General features: G+C 40.3%; 1 protein-coding gene and 1 pseudogene across 1 annotated transcript in view; both read right to left on the bottom strand.

Moving 5' to 3' along the window:
• Positions 1–21,515, bottom strand: part of KIZ (kizuna centrosomal protein) — a 130,683-nt gene that overhangs the window by 28,861 nt on the left and 80,307 nt on the right. Inside the window, exons 7-10 of the mRNA XM_059134179.1 lie at positions 20,007–20,120; positions 11,694–11,841; positions 2,829–2,994; positions 1,525–1,590 (exon numbers count right to left, since the gene is read on the bottom strand). Coding sequence (XP_058990162.1) covers positions 1,525–1,590; positions 2,829–2,994; positions 11,694–11,841; positions 20,007–20,120 — 494 coding nt within the window. The remainder of the gene's footprint in view (positions 1–1,524; positions 1,591–2,828; positions 2,995–11,693; positions 11,842–20,006; positions 20,121–21,515) is intronic.
• LOC131808192 (cystatin-C-like) lies at positions 12,894–13,702 on the bottom strand (annotated as a pseudogene).

The following is a 21,515-nucleotide window of genomic DNA, read 5'->3' as shown; positions in this document are numbered from 1 at the left end:
CCCAAGTTAGTTTATGTGTCTACTACTTTGGCATACAAGAAGCACAAAGTACTTTTTTTTTAAACTGCCAACTACTGATCGGTCAACGGCAGGTTGTTGGAATTGCAATTTCTTTGAAGATCCTAATGGCAAATAATCCTTGTTAGGCTCATTACACCTCTTTCTGCACAAGGAGAAAAATGTGAAAGTCCAGTACCTAACTCTCTTCTACTCTAAAAGTCTGTGGAAAATGCCATCTGGATTAATTTGGGGGGGAGTCGTCTCTCCCATCTCGCAAGGGATGACTGGAAAGAATACTGGAGAAGTAAGAATGGGCAACTGGGTCATCTCCTGGCTTCCACCCAATTAGCCTTTGTCATTTTCACTGAAACAAATTCAGAGGGCATTAGATACTTCTGCATTCAAAGGTAAACTGCAAAGGAAAAGCATCCAAATAACTTCTTGGTTATTTGCAGCTTGGGATCATCTACACTTCTATTCATCAAAAGAAAATAAAGAAGAGACCCTCACAGAGTTTTCTCAAAATGAAGAATAAAAATGCAATAAACTATATTACTGGGAAAATGTTGAAAAGAAAACCTGTGTATTTTGGAGTGAAATACTATCTGATGCAGAATATATACAATAATTGCTCTACTATAAACTCCTTTTTCAAAACCAGAGTTCATCACAGAAACATGGGTTTAAAAAATTAATCATCAGGCCATGAATTGCACTGCCATAAAAGAAAGCCATTCTTTTCTGCTTATAAACAACAAAACTACCAGATATGCAGATGCATGCCTCAGTACCTCGGTGCAATGGTGTATTTACTTGTATAAATATTTAAAGTCAGACCTTTGAATTTCTAATGAAGTAGTATACCACTTTACAAAATAAGGTACTAGTAAATTTAGATGTACGACAAATAGAACGCTGTTCAGAATACTAATTGCTGCTGTTGATGTTCTAAAACTAAAAAAAAGTAATGATATTCAGATTGCATCTAAACAAGCCTAATACATGTGCAGAAATATTAATAGGTCTTGATGAAACTTTACTGCTAAAATTGTTAAATTATCAGACAAGCTAATCACCTCCTACTTTGGTTAGTTTTAAGTTATCAGAGGTACAGGGCAAGCTTCCTGTCTGGCACTCCCCCAACCCTTGCTCTTATTTTAATGATACACATTCAATTATCACAGGCAAGAAAAGAGTCACAACAGAAACATCTGTAGTTTGCCATATAATGACTGGGTGTTCCCCATGGAGACTGACCTTGTCACCCAGACGCAGGTGCTGAAAGGCTGCGGGGTGGGGGTGCTCACATGTGTAAATATATGACATGATTATGAAGTATTTTCCATCTTAGTTTATGTTAACGTAAGCTCACATGTTCTGCTCTGACGATTAATCGCCTGCTCCAGTATGCAGTGGCTGAATATCCTTGCTCTTAGTGGAGTTCACAAACCACTAACCTAGAAGGTTCCGATTACATGATAAGGCTGAATTCCTTTTGAAACTCTCAGGTCACTGTAACTTTACCTGTGATTGGGATCTTCGCTGCCATGCTTTCTTCCTTGCTCTCATCTCCACAGCCACTGGAAACTTCTAAAAACAAAACATGCGATGATAAAAGTGTATCTCAAGGTTATATTTTGGAGTGGACCTTTGTTTGCCTTTTTTTTTTTAACTGCCGTTCCTTTTATTTTCATTGACTCCCCATGTCCCTTTCTGTGGGTTAGTTAATTTTTTTTGTCCGAAATTGTACCATATCTAAAAGGAAGTCTATTCTTTTTAAAGATTATTTATTTATTTGAGAGAGCTGGAGAGAGCGTGAGCAGCAGGGGAGGAGCAGAGGGCGAGAGAGAAATGGGCCCAATCCCAGAACGCTGGGATCATGATTTGAGCCCAAAGCAGAGGCTTAACTGACTGAGCCACCCAGGTGCCCAAAAGGAAACCTGTTCTAAATCTAAGGTATCTCTATGTTGCCTTGAAGCAAAATACTATAGTGCAACATCTTTCAAATTCAAATAGGTCTTAAAACAAGTGAGTTCCAAATCCTGTGCATGTATATCGACTTCTAAGCATATCCTGAGCAACTTATGGCTCTCAGAAATGACATTACAGCAGTTTCCTGGCATGCCTTAACAGTACTACTAAAACAATCACAATTCCCAGATACTAAAAATTGCCTCTTAAATTTGGGGAGCATAAACTCATTGATTCTTAGTCATCTGTTAAAACTTTTATAAGGTTCCATTATAATTAAAAAGAATGTTTACAAATTATGAATAGATTTTATTAAGGAATCATTTTAATGGAATCACCTTCATCTTTGTGACATGATCAAAATGATCTACTGCCAAGAGATTCATTTTGCTAATATTTCATTACTTACAAAAACTTATTGGAGGGGTGCCTGGGTGGCTCAGTCACTTAAGCCTCTAACTTCGGGTCAGGTTATGGTCTCAGGGCCCTGGTATGGAGCCCTGTGTCCTGGGATCCAGACCCACACTGGGCTTACTGCTCAGTGGGGAGTCTGCTTCTCCCTACCCCCTTTGTGCTCCATCTCTCTTTCAAATAAGTAAATAAAATCTAAAAAAAAAACCCTTATTGGATATTCAGCAGAACTGCAGACCTATGGTTAGGTCTTCCATTTCTGTTAGACTAAATGAAAACAAATATATTTCCTAAGAGGTGGTATAAAACAAAGAACATATCATGCATATTAAAATCAGAAGTATTCTCTAATCAGCTTAATTTTATAGGCAATACCCTGAGAAAGAGGGTGTTGGGTTGACTCTGAATGCATGTTTTCTGTGGACAGAATTTATAGCAATAGTTACCTTGTTCCTTTGTACAAACACTGTTGAGCCACTGAGCGGGTTTGGCTTCCTTTATTCCACTATTGTCATTCAGAATAGATGGCAAGCTGCAAGATGATTCATTACTGTGAATAGCTGACCTATCCTCACACTCTTCTGTAAGGGCTTTTTTCAATAATGCTGTTGCCTAGAGTGTTTAAAAGAAAGCCTAAAGAAGTAAAAACAAACTCTAACCACATTACCCTTGGTCTCAAAAACCCAGCCTTCAAAAGTAATGTTAGGTTAAGCTTTACTTGGGGTTTAATTTGCTTCCTGACATTTAACTGAAATTAAAATATCTTCAAGATGAGACAACATCTGATTATTTTCCAGCATAATTTCTTTACAACACTTGCACTTGTGATACCTTCTTTGAGGACTTAAAGAATGCCGAAATGTTCTTTGACTCGTAAAGTATGTATATGAGATGTGACCACCTCCATTAATCTGGGCTGGTTTATCCAAGATTTATCTTTCACTGCATGAATCTGTTTTTCAGGCATAGAAGATGGTTGATTTGGAATGAGAAAGAGATCTGGAAGAATGTGACCTTGAAATAACCCCATCTTTCTAGAAATGACCCTGAACTTCCCCAAATGGGAAGACTGTAGAAAAACTTCATGGCTGAGGAGGATACATGAAAGCAAAAAGAGAACTAACCTTATTCTATTTTATTTTATTTATTATTTATTTATTTATTTGACAGACAGAGATCACAAGTAGGCAGAGAGGCAGGCAGAGAGAGGAGGGAGCAGGCTTCCTGCTGAGCAGAGCCCGATGCGGGGCTCGATCCCAGGACCCTGGGACCATGACCCGAGCTAAAGGCAGAGGCTTTAACCCACTGAGCCACCCAGGCACCCCAAACTAACCTTATTCTAAATCATCATCTTTAATCAAGGATAAAGACACTCCGCACTTTGCCCATCAGTCCGCTGGGAGCTCAGGAAACTAGCCTGCCACACTGCCTATCTGTTTTCAAAGGGCCCTGAACTGTCTTACCCATATCACCTTATGTCTCGTGGGCAGGCAGGTGGGCACAGATTTTATCACGGCCAAGTTGAGAGGTAGAGAACAAATGGCAATTAACAGGACAAGTTAATACTCTCGTCTATTCATTTCCAGGTCAGTATACTCTGCTCCTGAGAAATAAAAATATACTGGCAGCAAGAGGTAACCAAGCCTCCTTCTAGAGTGTAGGTTTCTCTCTCAGTTCCTACTTGTAAGTGGTGATTTGCCCAGGCTTTTCGCAGAGAAAACCTAGGTGGTGGTGCTGACCTATCACTGGTATCTGACGACAGGGCAGTGTCCAACCCAATCCATGGGAAACGAACATGAGACTCTACAAGTTAATAAGAGTGGGACTGGACAGAACATTACAGGTCATCTTTAGTCTAAGCACAAAGCCGTGTAACACCGTAATTATCTGGGGAAGAAGAGGGAATACAATAATCTTTCCTTGTGATTAATATGAAAGAAGGTGAAGATGCCTTGACAGGGAGAATCACTGAGGCAGAATATGGAAGATCTAGCCTTGTTGAGTTTGCCTGGAACATACTTTGAGGTCACTGCCATGGGCCTTGACATCCCTGCAAGGCTCTTACCATATGCCCTCCCTAGGACTAGCTGGCCTCTTGAACTTGCACCCATTCTAGGGGCTGCAGCAGCTGAATGGAGGGGAATAAAGGAGTTCTAGCCTCCTTGGTCAAGGGACTTGGCATTAAGTTAGACTTGCAGCCAAGACCTGTCTGTGGTCCACTTCTAGTAACTAGGTGTTTTTCCTCCATTTGTTTAAAGTTAGTCCTGAATCTTACTCCCATGGTGGTAACTCTGTACTGGGGTGATCTGCACAGTATCCTTGCAGACTAGGATTCGGGTATAAAGTCTTGCCTCTGAAGCCCAGGCCAGGGCTGGTTCCCGTCACTGGCTGCCACAGTGCCCCAGTCCCAGCTGCCCACATGGACCACTGCACTACATCTGCTTCCAGAATCTGTCCAGGAAGAGAGATATGAAGAGTAGGAGGACCACGTCCTTGAGCTGTCATCTTTCAATTGACAGTATGGTCTCTGGACCAGCCTGGAATGTCTCATTTCTAGATCTCCACTCATTCTGATCTAGTCTGGTCCCACAGAGAGTTAAGCTCCAATTCTCTGTACCCAATAATCCTGGCTATGTGAAAAGCATTTTAGAATGTGAACAGAAAGGGGTGCCTGGGTAGCTCAGTGGGTTAAGCTTCTGCTTTTGGCTCAGGTCATGATCTTGGGGTCCTGGGATCAAGCCCCACATTGGGCTCTCTGCTTAGCAGGAAGCCTGCTTCCCCCACCCACTGCCCACCTCTCTGACTACTTGTGATCTCTGTCAAATAAATAAATAAAATATCTAAAAATATATATATATATGAACAAAAAGAATTGGCCCAGAGTCTATATTGACAGCTGTAGTTTTGGGGCGCCTGGGTGACTCAGTGAGTTAAGCCTCTGCCTGTGGCCCAGGTCATAGTCTCAGGGTCCTGGGATTGAGCCCCACATTGGGCTCTCTGCTCAGCAGGGAGCCTGCTTTGCCTGCCTTTCTGCCTACTTGTGATCTCTCTCTTTGAACTAAAGAAATAAAAATCTTGGGGGAAAAAAAAAAAAAAGAAAGCTGTACTTTTCTTTTTCTGATAGTAAAATACTCCAAACATCTGAATATCCCTCAAAGATGTATTTCTTCCACATCTTACCTTACGCAATAGCTGTAACTAATAATTTCTTGGCATGACTTCAAAATGGCCTGTCTTCACATATATCTTAAGAATAAAATTATTCAAGGACTGTTGCTACTTCCTGCACTTTGTGCTGTAGAATTTGCAGACAATAGAAACTGGAGTTGCCAGTGACTCAGATTACTTCTAATAAGTAATGTGTGATGACACACAATTTATTTCAAAGCTTTGTGCATCCCTTTTCATAGGAGACTTTCTTTTGCTGTAGCTGCGTTCCAACTGGTCCTCAAAATAAAATGCTAAATTAATATTGAATGTCTTTCTAATAATAAGTCTTTCTATGCTTAATAACCATAGGAGCCCTGCTGACAGTTCTACACTGAGCCCTCTTTTCTTTCTTTTTCTTTTTTTTTTTTGACTAGGGTGAAGTAAGTAGAGTGGTGGGTATACTGCAGGTCTTTATTTATTTCGTGTATTTCACAAGTGAAGATAAATGATCTTCAATCCTCAATACTCCTTTCTCTAGGACTTCTCTTACTTTTTTGAGAGAGACATTTATAAAAGGACTCATCTTTTAAGATAATTCCATAGATAATTTCTCAAAGATGAGTTTTGTCTATCTATAAGGATTTTGATAGAAGGTCAAATTACTACAGGAGAATGGCTGGCTTGGCTTTAGTGGACCATGGAGCCAACAGAGAACAGCAGATGTGCCCAGCAGGTCATCCGTAAAGGAATCCACAATATAAGGCCCCAATAAGCAGGGAATAATGATAAGCAGCACAGTAAGAAACACCAGCCTCAGATAAGGAATAGTCAGAAGGTTTTGAGTCAAAAACAAGTTTGGTAATGTTGGGAGAAACATCTGTAATACATTCTCAAACTGTATTTTTTGCAGACCTTTTAGAAAGGCATATTTTTAAGGAAGCCCCCGACTTGAAGGAGCTACAACACTAACCCATACCTGCACAGGAACAAAGCCCAGAGAAGAGTGAACAAGCTGCTTTACACAGCTCATGCTGGGACTGAATGGGCTCTGCAAATTGGAGCTCTCTATGTGAAAAATGCCACCAGACAACAACTTTTCCTACCGGCCTCCTGATGGTGCTTATGAATGGACTATGCTTGGGTTTCAACTTATCCGTTAGCTAATAAAGGCTCTCTTTGATTGCATACATTTTGAGCCCAGGAGGGCGATGGAGACTGTCACTGTTTAAGTCTGATGCTTAAGTCAATATCAATAAGCTAGTCTCTCACTTTTCTGCCTTCCCCAGAGCCAGGCAAAAGGGAAATTCAATGCCAAGGCACACACTGTTTGCAGAATGACTGGTGGTGATATCTCCACATTTCAGATCTTACTTTTTATTTTTATTTTTTTAAAAGATTATTTATTTATTTGACAGAGAGAGAAAGAGAGAGAAACAGTGAGAGAGGGAACACAAGCAGGGGGAGTGGGAGAGGGAGAAGCAGGCTCTCCACAGAGCAGGGAGCCCTATGCAGTGTTCGGATCCAGATCCCAGGACCCTGGGATCATGACCTGAGTTGAAGGCAGCTGCTTAACGAAGGAACCACCCACAGTCGCCCCCACATTTCAGATCTCATAAAAGATAAATCATCCCATGAATTATACTCAGCAGGACACCTAGAGTTATTGGTTCAATGTGCTAGAATTTTCCTCAAAGTTCAGTTTCAATATGGATCCTGCTAGGTCGAGAGCCCCGAGAGTCATCTCTTAATTTATATCCAGAAACAATCAAGTGTGAGATTCACATGCATAGATAGATAGATGAATGTATTACTGGAAAAGACATTATGTCCTAAACACTATTAAAATAAATGAAAGGAGGAAATCAAACTGTTCAAAATATTGCAACAAATTGCACCAATTTATAGGGGAAAAAAAGTTCTTACAAGTCAGTAAGAAAAAAATTACTAACCTAATAGAAAGATGAGCAAAGAACATGAGCCTGCAAATTATTAAAGAAGAAATTCAAATGGCTAACAAATAGGTAGGGGAAAATTTGACCTCAATTGTAATAGAAAGGTCAAATGAACAACAACAAAAAAAATTGGATGTCATTTGTACTTCTCAATCTTGTTCCAAAAAAAAAAAAAGTCAATAGTATCCAATTTCATAAAAAGCTCAGGGAAATCACATTTTCATTCATTCCTTGTACCTGATGACCCTTCCAGAGTGAGACGTACTGGTGCATAGCTACAGTGTGAGAGATACATGTACCTTCTGACCTCACAATTCCACATCTAGAAATTCATCCTAAGGGAATAGTGTGGACATCTGTAAAAATTGAATGGCCCAGATGTTCTTTGAAATATTTTTTACTAGAGGAACAATTAAAAACAAAAGAGACTGGAGTATTCATATGGGGATATCTGTACAGCGATTTGAAATGATGTAGAAGAACATGGGATGATATGAAGGAACCCTACTTGTGACAAGTGGGAAAAAAAGCAACTTTGTACCTACAGTACAGCCCATGTTTGTCAATATATTAAATATTAAGAACCACATACTGCAATTCCAACGGAAAATTATCTTTTATTCTTTTTGCTTATCTCAATATTCCAAATTTGGAGGGTTTTTTTTTCTACTAGTTTTTTTTTTTTTTTTAAACATATGCTACCCATAAAAGAGGCCAGTTTCTGTGATGGGTGCTACAAATATAAAGAGAAGGTAAATGTGAAAGCATTTAGTAAAATTAAATTCTCTCCTACATAAATCAGTGCTATTAATGCAGATACAAAAAAAAAAAAGAAAATTTAAAAAAATCAGGTGACATTTTCTTCTAATACACAGATTTAATTGATCTTCCTCAAGGAGGCTCCTCTTGCACACTGGAAGTAATTTTTCACAAGTTAAAGCAAAATGCTCTTAAGTTATATCTAAGTTATAGGAGGAGAAGAGGAAAAGTTATGGGAAAGGGGGTTTTTATCTATGTAGCAATTAAAAGAAACAGGAAAGTATTCATATGAGCCAGCAAACATGTATTCAAGAGATAAGATCAAAAATCTTGTCCATCATTTAGGGAGAGATGAAGGGATTTCTGTGACTAGTCACATGTCCCTCTGGCGGTGCATGTGTGGTGAGGGACATGACTGACCTGCTCTGCAGGTGACACCAGCAAGCCACTCTGCTTTGCCTGGAGGAATTCTGGCAAAAAGAGGCATCACGTAGGAAAAAAGGAGTATTGAGGCACTTAGTGTTTTAATGAAGCACCCAACTCATTCTTTTTTCCACATAAAGTAATTACAAATTTTTATGATTTAAAAGCAAGCAGCTCAATTATGTAATTACCTAATAGGTTATGCAGGTGCTGTGGATCTTATCTGGTCTCAAGGGGACATAATCTGAGTTTCCTCGGCTTTAATGATGTATTTACTCAAGAGACAGGATTGACTCCAGCTGACAGCAAAGGGACCCACAGGTAAACATCATTTACATGTGGCTGTTTAATTAGCCATTTACCCAAGAGATCAAAGTAAATATTTCTGAGCTTCATTAGGTTCTTCACCAAGTAATTTCTAGTAGAGCTTTCTTAAATTTTGAAAATCTCTTAGTTTTATGATTTTTATCTATGGAGAAATATTTAACCCATATACTAAATGTGTATATTATTTCAATGCAGAGAAACAACTCAAAGACACTTGAAATTTTGCTCATTGTGACAGAATGACTGTGTAAAACAAAGCAGTCCTAGAATTCACAAAAGCATTTTGTTGTAAAGTTCACAAGGCTCATCTTGCTCATGTCATTTTGGTAACAGGGTTCTTTAGGGCTTTGCATTTCTTCAGTCCCAAACAGAAACTTCTCGCTTACTTCTACTTTTAAGGGCAGATTTCATCATTAATTTGTTGGTAGCTTTTATGATTGTCACAAAGATGAGATCACAATGATTTAAGAAGGAACAAAAAGTATACTAGGGGAGGCAGAACATCATTTGGTTTAAAAGTTTTTAATCAAGCTGCCCCCTTCCCATTAATACTGGAATTATTATTTGAAAAATTATGAGTGAATTGGTAGTCTGGAACTTGGAATATGTGTTCTACTATCAACAACTTAAATAGCAAGATGACTAGATAGCGAAGGGAAGTATACCAGTACTTCTGTCACCCTTGATGTGGGTGAAATGTGAAGTACTTGCAGTGAATGAAATGAATGGGAAACAATGTTGTTATAAAATAGTACTGAATAAAACGGACAACAAAACCTGAGAATAAAATTCTTCTTAAGAACCACATTTATCAACAAGTATGGAATGGATCTAAGAAACACAGGTTCTGTTTTTCCTAAAGAATATCGTTCTTTATTTACCGAATCACACAAAATGCAGCAAAATGCAAATGTGTGCAAGGGGGATACATCCAAGATTATCTGTGAAAAGGGAAATGGGATCCATGAGAGAAACATGTAGCTGTATCTGTAACTGCAATAGTGATTTCAGAAGGAAGCAAGTAGGAGGAGGGCGGGGAGGCATAAGGTGATGGCAGGTTTTGTAGGAAGAAGGAAGCAGAAGGTGAGGTTTGAAAAAAATCTGGTGCAATGGTAACAACACACATGAACTTGGACAGGCATGGGACTTAATATTAAGTTCATTACATCATTCTATGTGTGTATGTTTGAAATCCTTAAAAAAATCCTTGTCCTCTCTTTTTACTTTAGTTAAGATAGAGGCAAGGAAGGGGGGCGCTTGAAGGATGGAAGGTGCTCTGAAAGGGGAAGTGATGGCAGAGACTCGACTGCATAGTGACAGTGGTGTGTGACTTCAGTGCTGAGGTGGCAAGGCTTGCCTCCAGGAGGGGCATGTGTCAAATCCTTGAACCCTGAATGTGATACAAATACAAACTTAAGAAAAGATCAAAGCCAGAATACCCTACATTGAAGATGAGAAAACATACTTTGAAACAAGACACAGTGACAAGACATTAAACTTAGAAGAAGTGCCATCTCTCTGAATAGATGGCCTTCTAGAGAATCATGAAGACTACTCTGGGCATGCTTTAGACCTGGGCTTCTGGGTCCTCTCTTGCTCTCCTTGGGGATCTACTCCATCTGTTCAGCATCTTCACACTCTCCCTCAGGCGATTCCTTGCTTAAAAAACTCTTAGGGCTTTCCAGGTCTGCTAAACCAAATACAAACTCCCCACTTGTGCTGGATGGATGCTGCACACAGGGCCCATGACCACTCAGGACCTTGGAGGGATCCTGCCCTCCAACCAGAAGGACCAGAGCTCGGTTCTACTTCCTGGGCCTGTTCTTTGGCTCCCAACAGCACTTCCCTGTTGCCCCTGCCATCACCTTCCTGATACACCCACCTGCACTCAGTCTATTAATATTCTGTCTCTCTTTTACGGGTCATCTCATACCTCTCTACTTCCTCTGCTGTAAAGTCAGCCCTCATTGGATCTCTGGGTGGCTTGGCTCCTTTTTCTGAAGGCCCATAGCCTTTGGTATTCTCTTATTGCACACATCCCACTATGCCATTCCCCAGAAGGAGATGCCACATTTTTATTTCTTTTTTTCTCTTCAATGGATCTGGTCTGGTACCTGTGTACAGAGGTGGATCAATATGTATTTGCTGAATTAACATTTATGACTGTTCAGTATTTTTTTTTAAGATTTTATTTATTAATTTGACAGAGAGAAATCACAAGTAGACGGAGAGGCAGCCAGAGAGAGAGAGAGATAGGGAAGCAGGCTCCCCGCTGAGCAGAGAGCCCGATGCGGGACTCGATCCCAGGACCCTGAGATCATGACCTGAGCCGAAGGCAGCGGCTTAACCCACTGAGCCACCCAGGCGCCCCTATGACTGTTCAGTATTTTTAAAGTATGGAGTAGAGAAAGAAAACCAGAATGCTATAAAATGCTTCTAAGTTCTTGGAAAAATGTTGTGCTTGTTGTGTCTAATTAGGTCACCTCCAGGATCTCAATTAACTGTATGGAGGAAGTTGAGATTCCTACACAAAACTCTGTGCAAAAGGCCTAATGTGCAAGCAAACCAACCATAAAAACTCACTTATTATGGAATATTTTTAAAAATTATTTTAACCATTGTCAAGAATGTGACTATTTCTACAAATAATCCTTTGCATAAACTTTAAACTTATTTTTTAAAAAAGTAAATATTACTGACCCTTGTCATCTGGTCCATATTTTTGACTGGGAAAACTTCAGATGACTTAGCTACCTCTTCTCTGATAGAATTATCATGTTCTTGCAAGGTGGTGACACGCTGACCCAAGTGTGCCCTCAATAAGGCTGCTGCTGCTGCTTGTTCAGATCTATAAAACAGAAAGGGGAGACACATTAAAGGTTGGCCGTACTGTATTACCTAGGAGATTCCTTCATTTTTAGAGGTGCCATAGTCAAGTCAGCAAAGGACAGTTTATCCAAAAAAGTCTGGAACCTAGTATATTCGGGACTAAGATAATTTCCAGGGTCCGGGTACCTTTTTTTTTTTTTTTTTCCATTTACTTTGGTTATGAGTTCACTGCTAAATGAGCATTCCCAACTTTGATTGTCTAGAGGAACTACCTGGGGAGCTTTGCAAAATCTAAGTGTCTGGTGCCACCCCTAAAGGATCTAGTAAAATTGGACCGGGGTGTGGTCTGGCTGTTAGGACGTTTTTAAGGCTCACAGACAGAGTGGTTCTAGTTTCAAATCACGGCATAGATGGTCAAGCTCCTCTTACATGGGGTTAAAAAAACCGATCACATTTTATGCTCAAAAACAGTATATCCTTGTTATACTCTTACTATGGTCTACTTGTAATTAAAAAGCATTAAGATAATATTAGGAAAGACTTAAAAGTGAGCCTAAATTATATAGCATGTAGTACACCTCTGGGGTAGGAGATGGACAAGATGAGCCTGGAACACCTTGGCATCACAGAGGAAGCTCTCTGAGACTACTGAGTCATGTCTAAAGGCCTCACAGGCTACTGTGAAGGGGATCCCAGTGGCCCCAGATGAGACAATGTGAACACCAAAAAGAACAATGACTGCAATGGACTGACACACAGCAGATATACGAAAATCATGAGTTCATTTAAAAAAAATAACCGAAAAAGTAAGGAAGCTTTGAAAAGAATAAGAACCTCTGGATTTAGCCTTAAAAAAGGAAGCAAGTCTTACCACATGCAGCAATAAGCATAAATCTTAAGGACATTATGCTAAAGTAAATAAGCTAGTCACAAAAAGGCAAATACTGGAGGATTCGACTCACATAAGGTACCTAAAATGGTCAAATTCATGGAAATAGCAGAATGGTGCTTGCCAGGGGCTTGGAGGGAGGGAGAAATGGAGAGCTGTTTAATGGGTATAGAGTTTCAGGGTTTTTTTTTTTTTTTTAGCTGATGTTACGTTTTATTGAGATAGAACAGAATACATGTACTACATACTGCTGCATTTGGAAAGGAATTAAAGGAGTTACAGTTGCTTAGCTGTTCAAAAAATGCCCCCAGAATAATTCTCCATTGCTCCTTGGGACTAGCACACTGAGGGGGTGTCACTTGGACAAAGCCAACCTTCTAAAAGTTAAGAGCTCTACAAGGGGATAGGGATGGGAGAAAGGGGGTTGAGTGGCTCAGCCTGTCATAGGGTCCTCTATGCATCCTGGCAGCTGGACTTCACCAAGGAGGTCTTGCCCAGCCAGGGGACAGTGTATATCTGGAAAGAGCAGAGCGTTTTCCTCATCAGGTGTGGCTGGTCATGAAAGGGACAGCTGTCCAAGTTGGGCTGAGACTTTGTACATCTGGTTCGTCCGATCTCCACCTCCAAGAATTAGTTCAATCCAGCCACGACCTGCTTGCGGACGCGCACCACGCGCATTGCGCGGCTGTGGTACGCGTCGTTGCTCGCCTTGTTGTACTCGCTGAGGGCGAAGTTCAGCGCCTGCTGCACGCCCTCCTCGTTGACATCGGCGTCCAACAGGCCGCCCACCATTGGAGACTTGCCATTTTTCCGGCTTGCCCTGGGACCCAAGTCCACAGCCAGTGCCAGGGTCAGGGCCAGGGCGGCCAGCAGGAGCAGGGGGGTGCGGAGGTGCCCGGCCATGGTGTGCTCCGAGGCGAGTGAAGCTCAGCAGGAGGTGATCCAGCAGCTCTGCTTCTTGTGCTCCCCTAACCCAGCTCTTCCCTCCCAGTCCCAGCCCTGTGTCCTGAGTCGGGGCCCCCACTCTTCTCTGGGCCTTATTTCCGCAGGTCAGGCTCTTTCTCCCTCCTCCCGAGTTTCAGTTTTTTAAGATGAAAAAGTACTGGGGATCTGGTGCCCAACAATGTGAATGTCCTCAGTGCTTCTGAACACTTGAAATTGGTTAAGATGGGGAGCACCTGAGTGGCTCAGTCAGTTAAGCATCTGCCTTCAGCTCAGGTCACAGTCCAGGGTCCTGGGATCAAGCCCTGCATTGGGCTCCCTGCTCAGCAAGGGGTCTGCTTCTCCTTCCATCCCTCTCCCCACTCATGCTCTCTCTCCCTTACTCTCATTCCCTCTCTCTCTTGCTCGCAAACAAACAAATGAAATCTTTAAAAAAAAAAAATGGTTAAGATGGTAACTTTTGCTGTGTGTGTCTTGTTTTGTTTTGTTTTCTTGCTGTGTGAGTTTTTACCACAATTAATAATATAAACCAACCAACCAACCAACAAACCTTTGGAGGTTGCTAGGGCAACAACTTATTCTGAAAATTGGTAAGTAAAGGGACAGAATCATTTGTTCCACCCTTTCGGTCAAAAAAATGCATTTCAGGATTACCAAGAAGTTGATGGACAAAATTCTCCCAACTAATAAATGCACAACAAATGAATAAATTAGTCACCATTCTATAAGTCCAAATTAATGAATGCATCCAAGAAATGATAATTTTGTGAAAACTGCGTACTGGTAAACGTCCTACTAAAGGCATCAGTGTGCCAACACTTGGACCCAGCCATCCCATGCTGCCTGCGGATGTGTAACAGAGGGACCACCACCAAAGACGTTGTCTTGTCATCTTGTATCTGGATTGAACCACCAGTTCATGGGTAGCATCATGTGGAACCTTTTTCAAACAAATCAAATATAAAAAGACTTTGAGACAAACAAGGTCAATTGGCAAAGAATAGGTATTAGATAAGGAATCTTGTTAAACGTAATGTATCAAATGCTTATCTGTTAGAAAGGTAAGTATTTGTATTTATAAAGGAAATATATTTTCTGTTTTAAATGACTCAAGAAAAAAGTGTAGGGGAGGAAAAAGGCTAAAAAAATGTTGACAATTGGTAGAACATGATTATAAATACATGGGATTTCATTATGTTGTTATATTTACTCTTGTGAATTTTTTAAAATTTCAAAGTAGAAAGTTAAAAAAAAAAAACCCAGTGTATTAGTGCCTGTAACTACTTGTAAATGCATAAAAATAAGAGATTGAGATTGAGAGATGGATGGAAGGATGGAAAGACAGACAGATACAGGTGTATAATAACATGTCAATGGTAGATCTGAGGGGTGGATATAGGGCTCTGTACAGTTTTCTTTATTTTTCTTTATGTCTGGAAATTTTCATAACAAAATGTTTGGGTGGGAAAGTAAGTCTATGTACAATTGAGACCTTTCTTTAATGAATCTTAATTGTTATAATCTCTGCTTGACTTAACCAAGACGTGTCTAAAGTAGGATGTGTCATGGGGATCCTTGAACTTCTTTAGAAACTTCCCAAGATGATTCCAAAGTTTCTGGCTGGTTTGGCAAAAGCCCCTTCAGCAACTTGAATTTCTTCACTTCTTCCAGACTTCACTGAAGTCATAATGCCACCCAGTTCCTTTGTTCTGATTCTATACAAATGAAGGAACATCCATCTGCATTTGGTTTCACAATAGATTTCCCTACTGAGAAAATGTACTCACAGGACAGGAGCAAATTCTAGTCTATTCCGCTGTTCCATTTCTTATAATGAGTAAATCAACTGTGTTTCTGGTCTGAAAGCATATTTAGTTAGGTTGAATTAAACTTGAAAATAAGTTGAATTCGGATGAATTACATTAATTAAATTAGTTGGGAAGGATTAAACGATCAGAGACCAGTCTCTCAGGTGATTGACACATATGATTTCTGCGGAGGCAAAGCCAAGGCAAGACTCTGGCTACTAATAACCCCACCAACTATAACCATCCTTCAGGTCCTGGGATGAAGAACTAGCTAAGGTTTTCCACAATTACTGTACAAACTTCACAAAAGGACAAAACCATTAATCAACTTGCACGAGGCCAAACAGCAAATGAACTACTGAAGGAGTTACAACATCTAGAATCTGTGACTTTGGAACAGCTAAGCCAAGACTTAAAGTACAAAAAATGGGCTTTTCTGCAGATTTATTTCAGGATCAATTGGGCAAGGAATGCAAGAGCCATGGCTGTTTTTGCATGAAGTGTTGTCCGTGGTTCTACATAAATACACCAAATCAGAAAATTTGCGAAGTGGTACAAAGCCCTCTAACGTGTTTTTTCTTCTTTTACGCACTTCTGTTGAAGATTTGTAATGTCAGTGCCACAGAGAGAAAACAAAGTTTGGTGTCAGTTAAATGATATACTCCTCTAGTTAAAAATACAACAAAGGAAGAAACTTGTATCTATAATTAATTTCATATATTTAGAATGGCTTCCAATCAAAAAACTGCAATTAACACAAATGCACCTATGCTTCCTAACCACAACTGATTTATAACAGATTGGTAATTGATCAAAGTTTTAAACATTTTTTTTTTAAAGATTTTATTTATTTATTTGACACAGAGAGATCACAAGTAGGCAGAGAGGCAGGCAGAGAGAGAGAGAGAGGAGGAAACAGGCTCCCTGCCGAGCAGAGAGCCCGATGCGGGACTCGATCCCAGGACCCTGAGATCATGACCTGAGCCGAAGGCAGCGGCTCACCCCACTGAGCCACCCAGGCGCCCTGATCAAAGTTTTAAATGCAGGCAAATTAATGAACATCTTGATTTTTATTTTGAACACAGTCAGATAAAATAAAGATGTTTTTATATGTTGTAATCCAAACAATATAAAGCTGACTCAGTTTTTCAGTGTTGAGTTTGAGAGCAAAATTGGGAAACTATGTTTGAGAGTAAGCCACTAAGAGAGACAATTACTAATTGCATGATGGCTCATCATTTAAGATAAAACTACTTACTAAGTGATCATTATTATCTTAAAATATGCTTTCCCAGATGCCTGGGTGGCTCAGTGGGTTAAATAAAGCCTCTGCCTTCAGCTCAGGTCATGATCTCGGGGTGCTGGGATCAAGCCCCACAATCGGGCTCTCTGCTAATCAGGGAGCCTGCTTCCTACTCTCTCTCTTTCTCTGCCTGCCTCTCTGCCTGCTTGTGATTTCTGTCTGTCAAATAAATAAATAAAATCTTAAAAAAAAAAAAAAATGTTTTCCCAAAGGCATTGATGAACGAAATTTTTTATCAAGTACCCCAAATGACACTAAGCATATTTTAGTAGTTCATTAATTATTTAAAATACTGACTTAGTCCTCTACGTACTAAAAAGCCTTTCTTTCAAATGAAGGTCTTTGAACACTTAATCCTTGATATAACAAAAATCAATAATGATGATAGTAATGGTCTTGTTCTTTTTTCTTTTCTGTTCATCTTTTCTTGATACTTCATTTTATGAGCAGGAATTTGGAAGTCTTCACATTACCTTTTAGCATAGGCCATGGGGCAGGTATCCTAGTCTAAGGATGAGATTAAAGAGGTCGATTGCCATGGTTTGGTCAAGGGCACAAGCAGGACTTCAGCCACACCAAACATGGCTCTATTCAATAGGCTTTGAGGAGTTCATAATTGCTAGAGGCGTCCCACTCTGTCTGGCTTAGACTTCTATGAAATCAGAATCATTAGCAATCAAGGAACAAAAGCAGATCATTCTTTCCAAATCTGCGTCTCTGAGATGGTTTATCAAATTGACTAGTTTGGTCCAGGGGAGATCACCAAGAAAGCAGGAGTATTTCACTTAGGGGAGTACCCAGCAATAACTATTGGGTGTTGAGGGGTGTAGGGGAGTCTTTAGAGCAAGGAGGACAGTGGGGAGCCCGATGCCAGGGTTAAAACCGTTAGAAAGAACGTGTATTTAAAAACCTACTTGTCTCTCACAGGTCCTATAAAACTTGGCACTTTTTCCAAGGCTAGACAGCAAAACAGTGACAATCAGTGTGTGTTACACACTATTCCCACAGTACATGCGACAATTCTAATTGTAACAGAACATAACACTGACATTAGTAACCATTCCTGACTTCTTTATCTGGCTTTGAAAAATGATTGTGGTAACCAAACAGTCTTGAAGGCTCCAGATATTAATTTTAAAATTTGTGTTCATCATAAAGAAGGATGATTCTTAGAGAAGGCTGATTTATACACAACTATAGATCAATAGTCACGTAAAATGCAACCTTTCATAATGGAAATCAATGCTCTATCATGCATGTTGAGAAACTATAACAAACGTTAGTCTAGTAGATGTAGATATTATATCTTCTCACCCACAATCACAGTTTGGCAGCCGAGGTTAAGAGAGTCAAACAATGAATCATTTAGTCTACAAGTCAGTTTGCACACAGAATTATAAATGCATATATGCTTCCTATGCCACATGCCACAACTGTGGTTTATGCTGAACAGTATATCAACAGATATAAAAGGCAGTGAGAAAGAAATAGGGGCCCAGTCAAAAGCCTCACGACACACAAGCACTGAACAACCTATAGAGTGCAGAAAGACTCCTTCCAGGCAGCTTCTTCCACCACCTTGTAAAGGAGTATTTTAAGACTGCTCTTTCATTTCACATGATAAATACATGGAGGAGGATTATTTTTCCTTTACTGCTTTAGGTTGAAAAGCTACTGGCTAGGAAGGTCATTTCCAACATTTTGGGGATCACTAGTGGAGATGCTGAGGGTAAAGGAAATGCAGTCAGGACTTGTGAAGCTCATTGTGGTCTGTGAAATGGAACCATTCAATTGGTCAAGTTTGTTTGTTTGCTTGTTTTGCAATAAGGCCCTTTTAGAGACCATTATCCTGACTTCTCATGCCTTAAGGGGATCCAATATATACTACACTTAGGCTGAATTCTACTCTAAAGAAAGTAGTGAACAAAAAACAGTGAACATGGCACATTAAAGGTAGATAAAAAGATGTTGGAGCTAAGATAACCAGACCCCAAGAGCCCCTCCTGTGCTCTCAGTCACACTAGGTCCTTGCAGATGGGCTTTCACAGACACCCATCTGCTGACCAGGCCTGAGCAATAATCTGTTTTCTACTATAAATGGTAGGACATATTTTTATAAGAAGAAATACAGTCAATCCCCAAAATATAAATCAAAGAACACTGGCAACATTTATGCCACATGAATTAGGTACCTATCAGATGACAGTACTGGACAAACCGTTACGCACTTTACATATTTGTAATTTTATGAACTCAGTAAGTAGCCCACTGTCACAAAACTTCTGGGGGCCGTGAACAGAAACCCACACTGCCTAAAAGGTGGGTAGAGTGTATGGAATGGATTTCTCTTTGACTTAGGAAAAATGTGTAAGCATTATGTATGGTTCATATGCACCAACCACCCTGCAAATAATTAACTTCCTCTCATCCCAGATTTGTGACCATTTAAGGCATATCTTTGGAATGGTGGCTCTCAAACTGGAAGGAGCAGAGTTCCCTTAAGGGTTTATTAAAATCCAGATGGCCAAACTGCACCTCCAGATTCCTGATTCAGGGGTTCTGAGGTGGGGCCTGAGAAAACATGTTTCTTTCTTTTATTTTTTTAAAATTTTTTTAACAATTTCATTTATTTGTGGGGGCACACAAGTAGGCAGAGGAGCAGGCAGATGGGGAGGTGGAAGTGGGCTACCCACTGAGCAGGGAGTCTGATGGGGGGCTCAGTTCCAGGACCCTTCGGGAGCTGAAGGCAAACGCTTTACCGACTGAGTGACCCAGGTGTCCCAGAACACGTGTTTCTAACAAACTCCCAGGTTTTGTTGATGCTGCTAGTCCAGTGACCACACCTACAAATTAGAGGCCTGTGTCACTAGCATGACCTTGGACATTGAGGAATGCATCCCTCTAGGTGGTGGTTATAATGGATTATATCCTGGGTTGTTCTCAAAGTATGCTTATATGCCAGACAAAGGCTACCTGCACTCCCTGCCCCCTGCCCCCCAGCAAGCCCTTAAAACACTGCTATGAGCAGACACTGAGTAGATATATCCAATTAATAGGAACAGATATATTTACAAAGAAGTGAGAGTATTGTGATTTACGGTTGGTAAAAAGGTTAAACTGATGACTACAAGCATCTACCCCGGTCACCACTGGGTGAGCTCGGAGTCTGCAACTCTGTAACCCTTCACATGTGGAAACTCGAGAAACAAGAACGGCGATTGCACCCCAGCAGCAATTAATACCTGACTTGCTTTTCACTGCTGTCACCCGCAGATAAGGGTCTCAGAAACTGGTGAAGGACAGCTGCTCTGCAGGTTTCAAGGTCTTCTTCCAGAATGTCACTGTGATTATAGAGCCTATAAAATAAAACAGGTGCTGCATGAGATGTTTATTTAAGCACAGACCCCCTGCTTCTAGAATCTATGGTGGTTCCTTGTGGTTTATTGAAATATATCTGTAATATAATCTAGACATAAAAATGCAGCAACTAGACTGTCTCTTGACAAAAATGTAAAATGGGGCAGTTTGAAAAACTTGTTTGTGTGTATGTAGCAGTTTTAAATCCATCAGAGGAAGCAACTTTTAACCCTTTGAAGCCTTCAACGTTGTTCAATCTATAGCTGTGCAATCTCATTCCACATTGCATCTGACTGATAGGAATGCTAGATAATTTTAACCGTGGAAAAGGCTAATTTTATATTGTCAATCATAACAAAGTTAGAGCTTTACAACTCATGTGGAATTTACTTAAATTGTCACTGCTAAGAAATTGCAAACTGCTGGCTGAAGTATAGGTTATGTCCTCTATTTCTGAATGCAGAAAAATGACTATTATTTCTCCACTTGGATTCCACTACAATAAAATTTTCTTGTTCTTAGTAAGAACAGGAAAGTGTGGGAAGAGGGACTAGCCTTCATTATCTAGTTCCAGGATACTGGGGACCAGACAAGTCTAATAATTTGGCTACTGTTTCTAGTTAGGTCTGTCATGGTACAATTAGCTTCCAAAGAGATTAGCTAGTAACTTCCTTTTCAAAAATGTCTATTTTGGGGAAAGAATGATTCTAAAAAGCTATTGGGAGAGGATATCAAAAACAAAACAGTACTTCTACTTTAAAGGAGATGATCACAGTTGGGAATGTTTGATATATTACCCCCAACCCCCAAAATGAAGCAACTCCTGAAGCAATATGTTAATTAGCAAAGTATTACTAATTTGTATTTACTTCCATAGTTTGTTATGTTACTGGATCCATTTGATAGCCCTATGCCTGACATCACAGGGATAAAGGAGATGTGCTCTGTCGTATGGGAGGATGAGAGACAACTGCAGGCATAGTCCCCTTCCCTCCCCCACTATCTCCCTACTCTGATGCAGGCTTTTACTCTGGGCAGGAAATTAAAACGACCCCCTTTATCTGGGACCTATTTTGGGCTCTGGGTCATACTGTCAGTGCCCCAACTCCTTGCCAAGTTCTGACCTCCTGTTCAGATTCTGAGTTTGGATTCTTAGACCTTGTGGGCAAGACCCTAGGTTGGGAACTTTACTCCTGAGCTCTGCTGCCAAAAATCTTCTAGACTCCTGGCCCATATCACTTAAGTACCTATGAATACATTTTCTGGGCAAAATCAGGTCCTAATTTTTCCTGAAAGGCTTTATCTTGCATCCACTAGATTCCCATAATAACACTTGCTCTTCAGAAGGGGAAGACAAGCCCGCCAGTGGTAAGCCAATTTTAGAGATGTAAAGG

This window comes from Mustela lutreola, chromosome 9, assembly GCF_030435805.1.
Source record: "Mustela lutreola isolate mMusLut2 chromosome 9, mMusLut2.pri, whole genome shotgun sequence".
Lineage (NCBI taxonomy): Eukaryota > Metazoa > Chordata > Mammalia > Carnivora > Mustelidae > Mustela > Mustela lutreola.
This window is presented reverse-complemented; position numbering and strand designations above follow the sequence as displayed.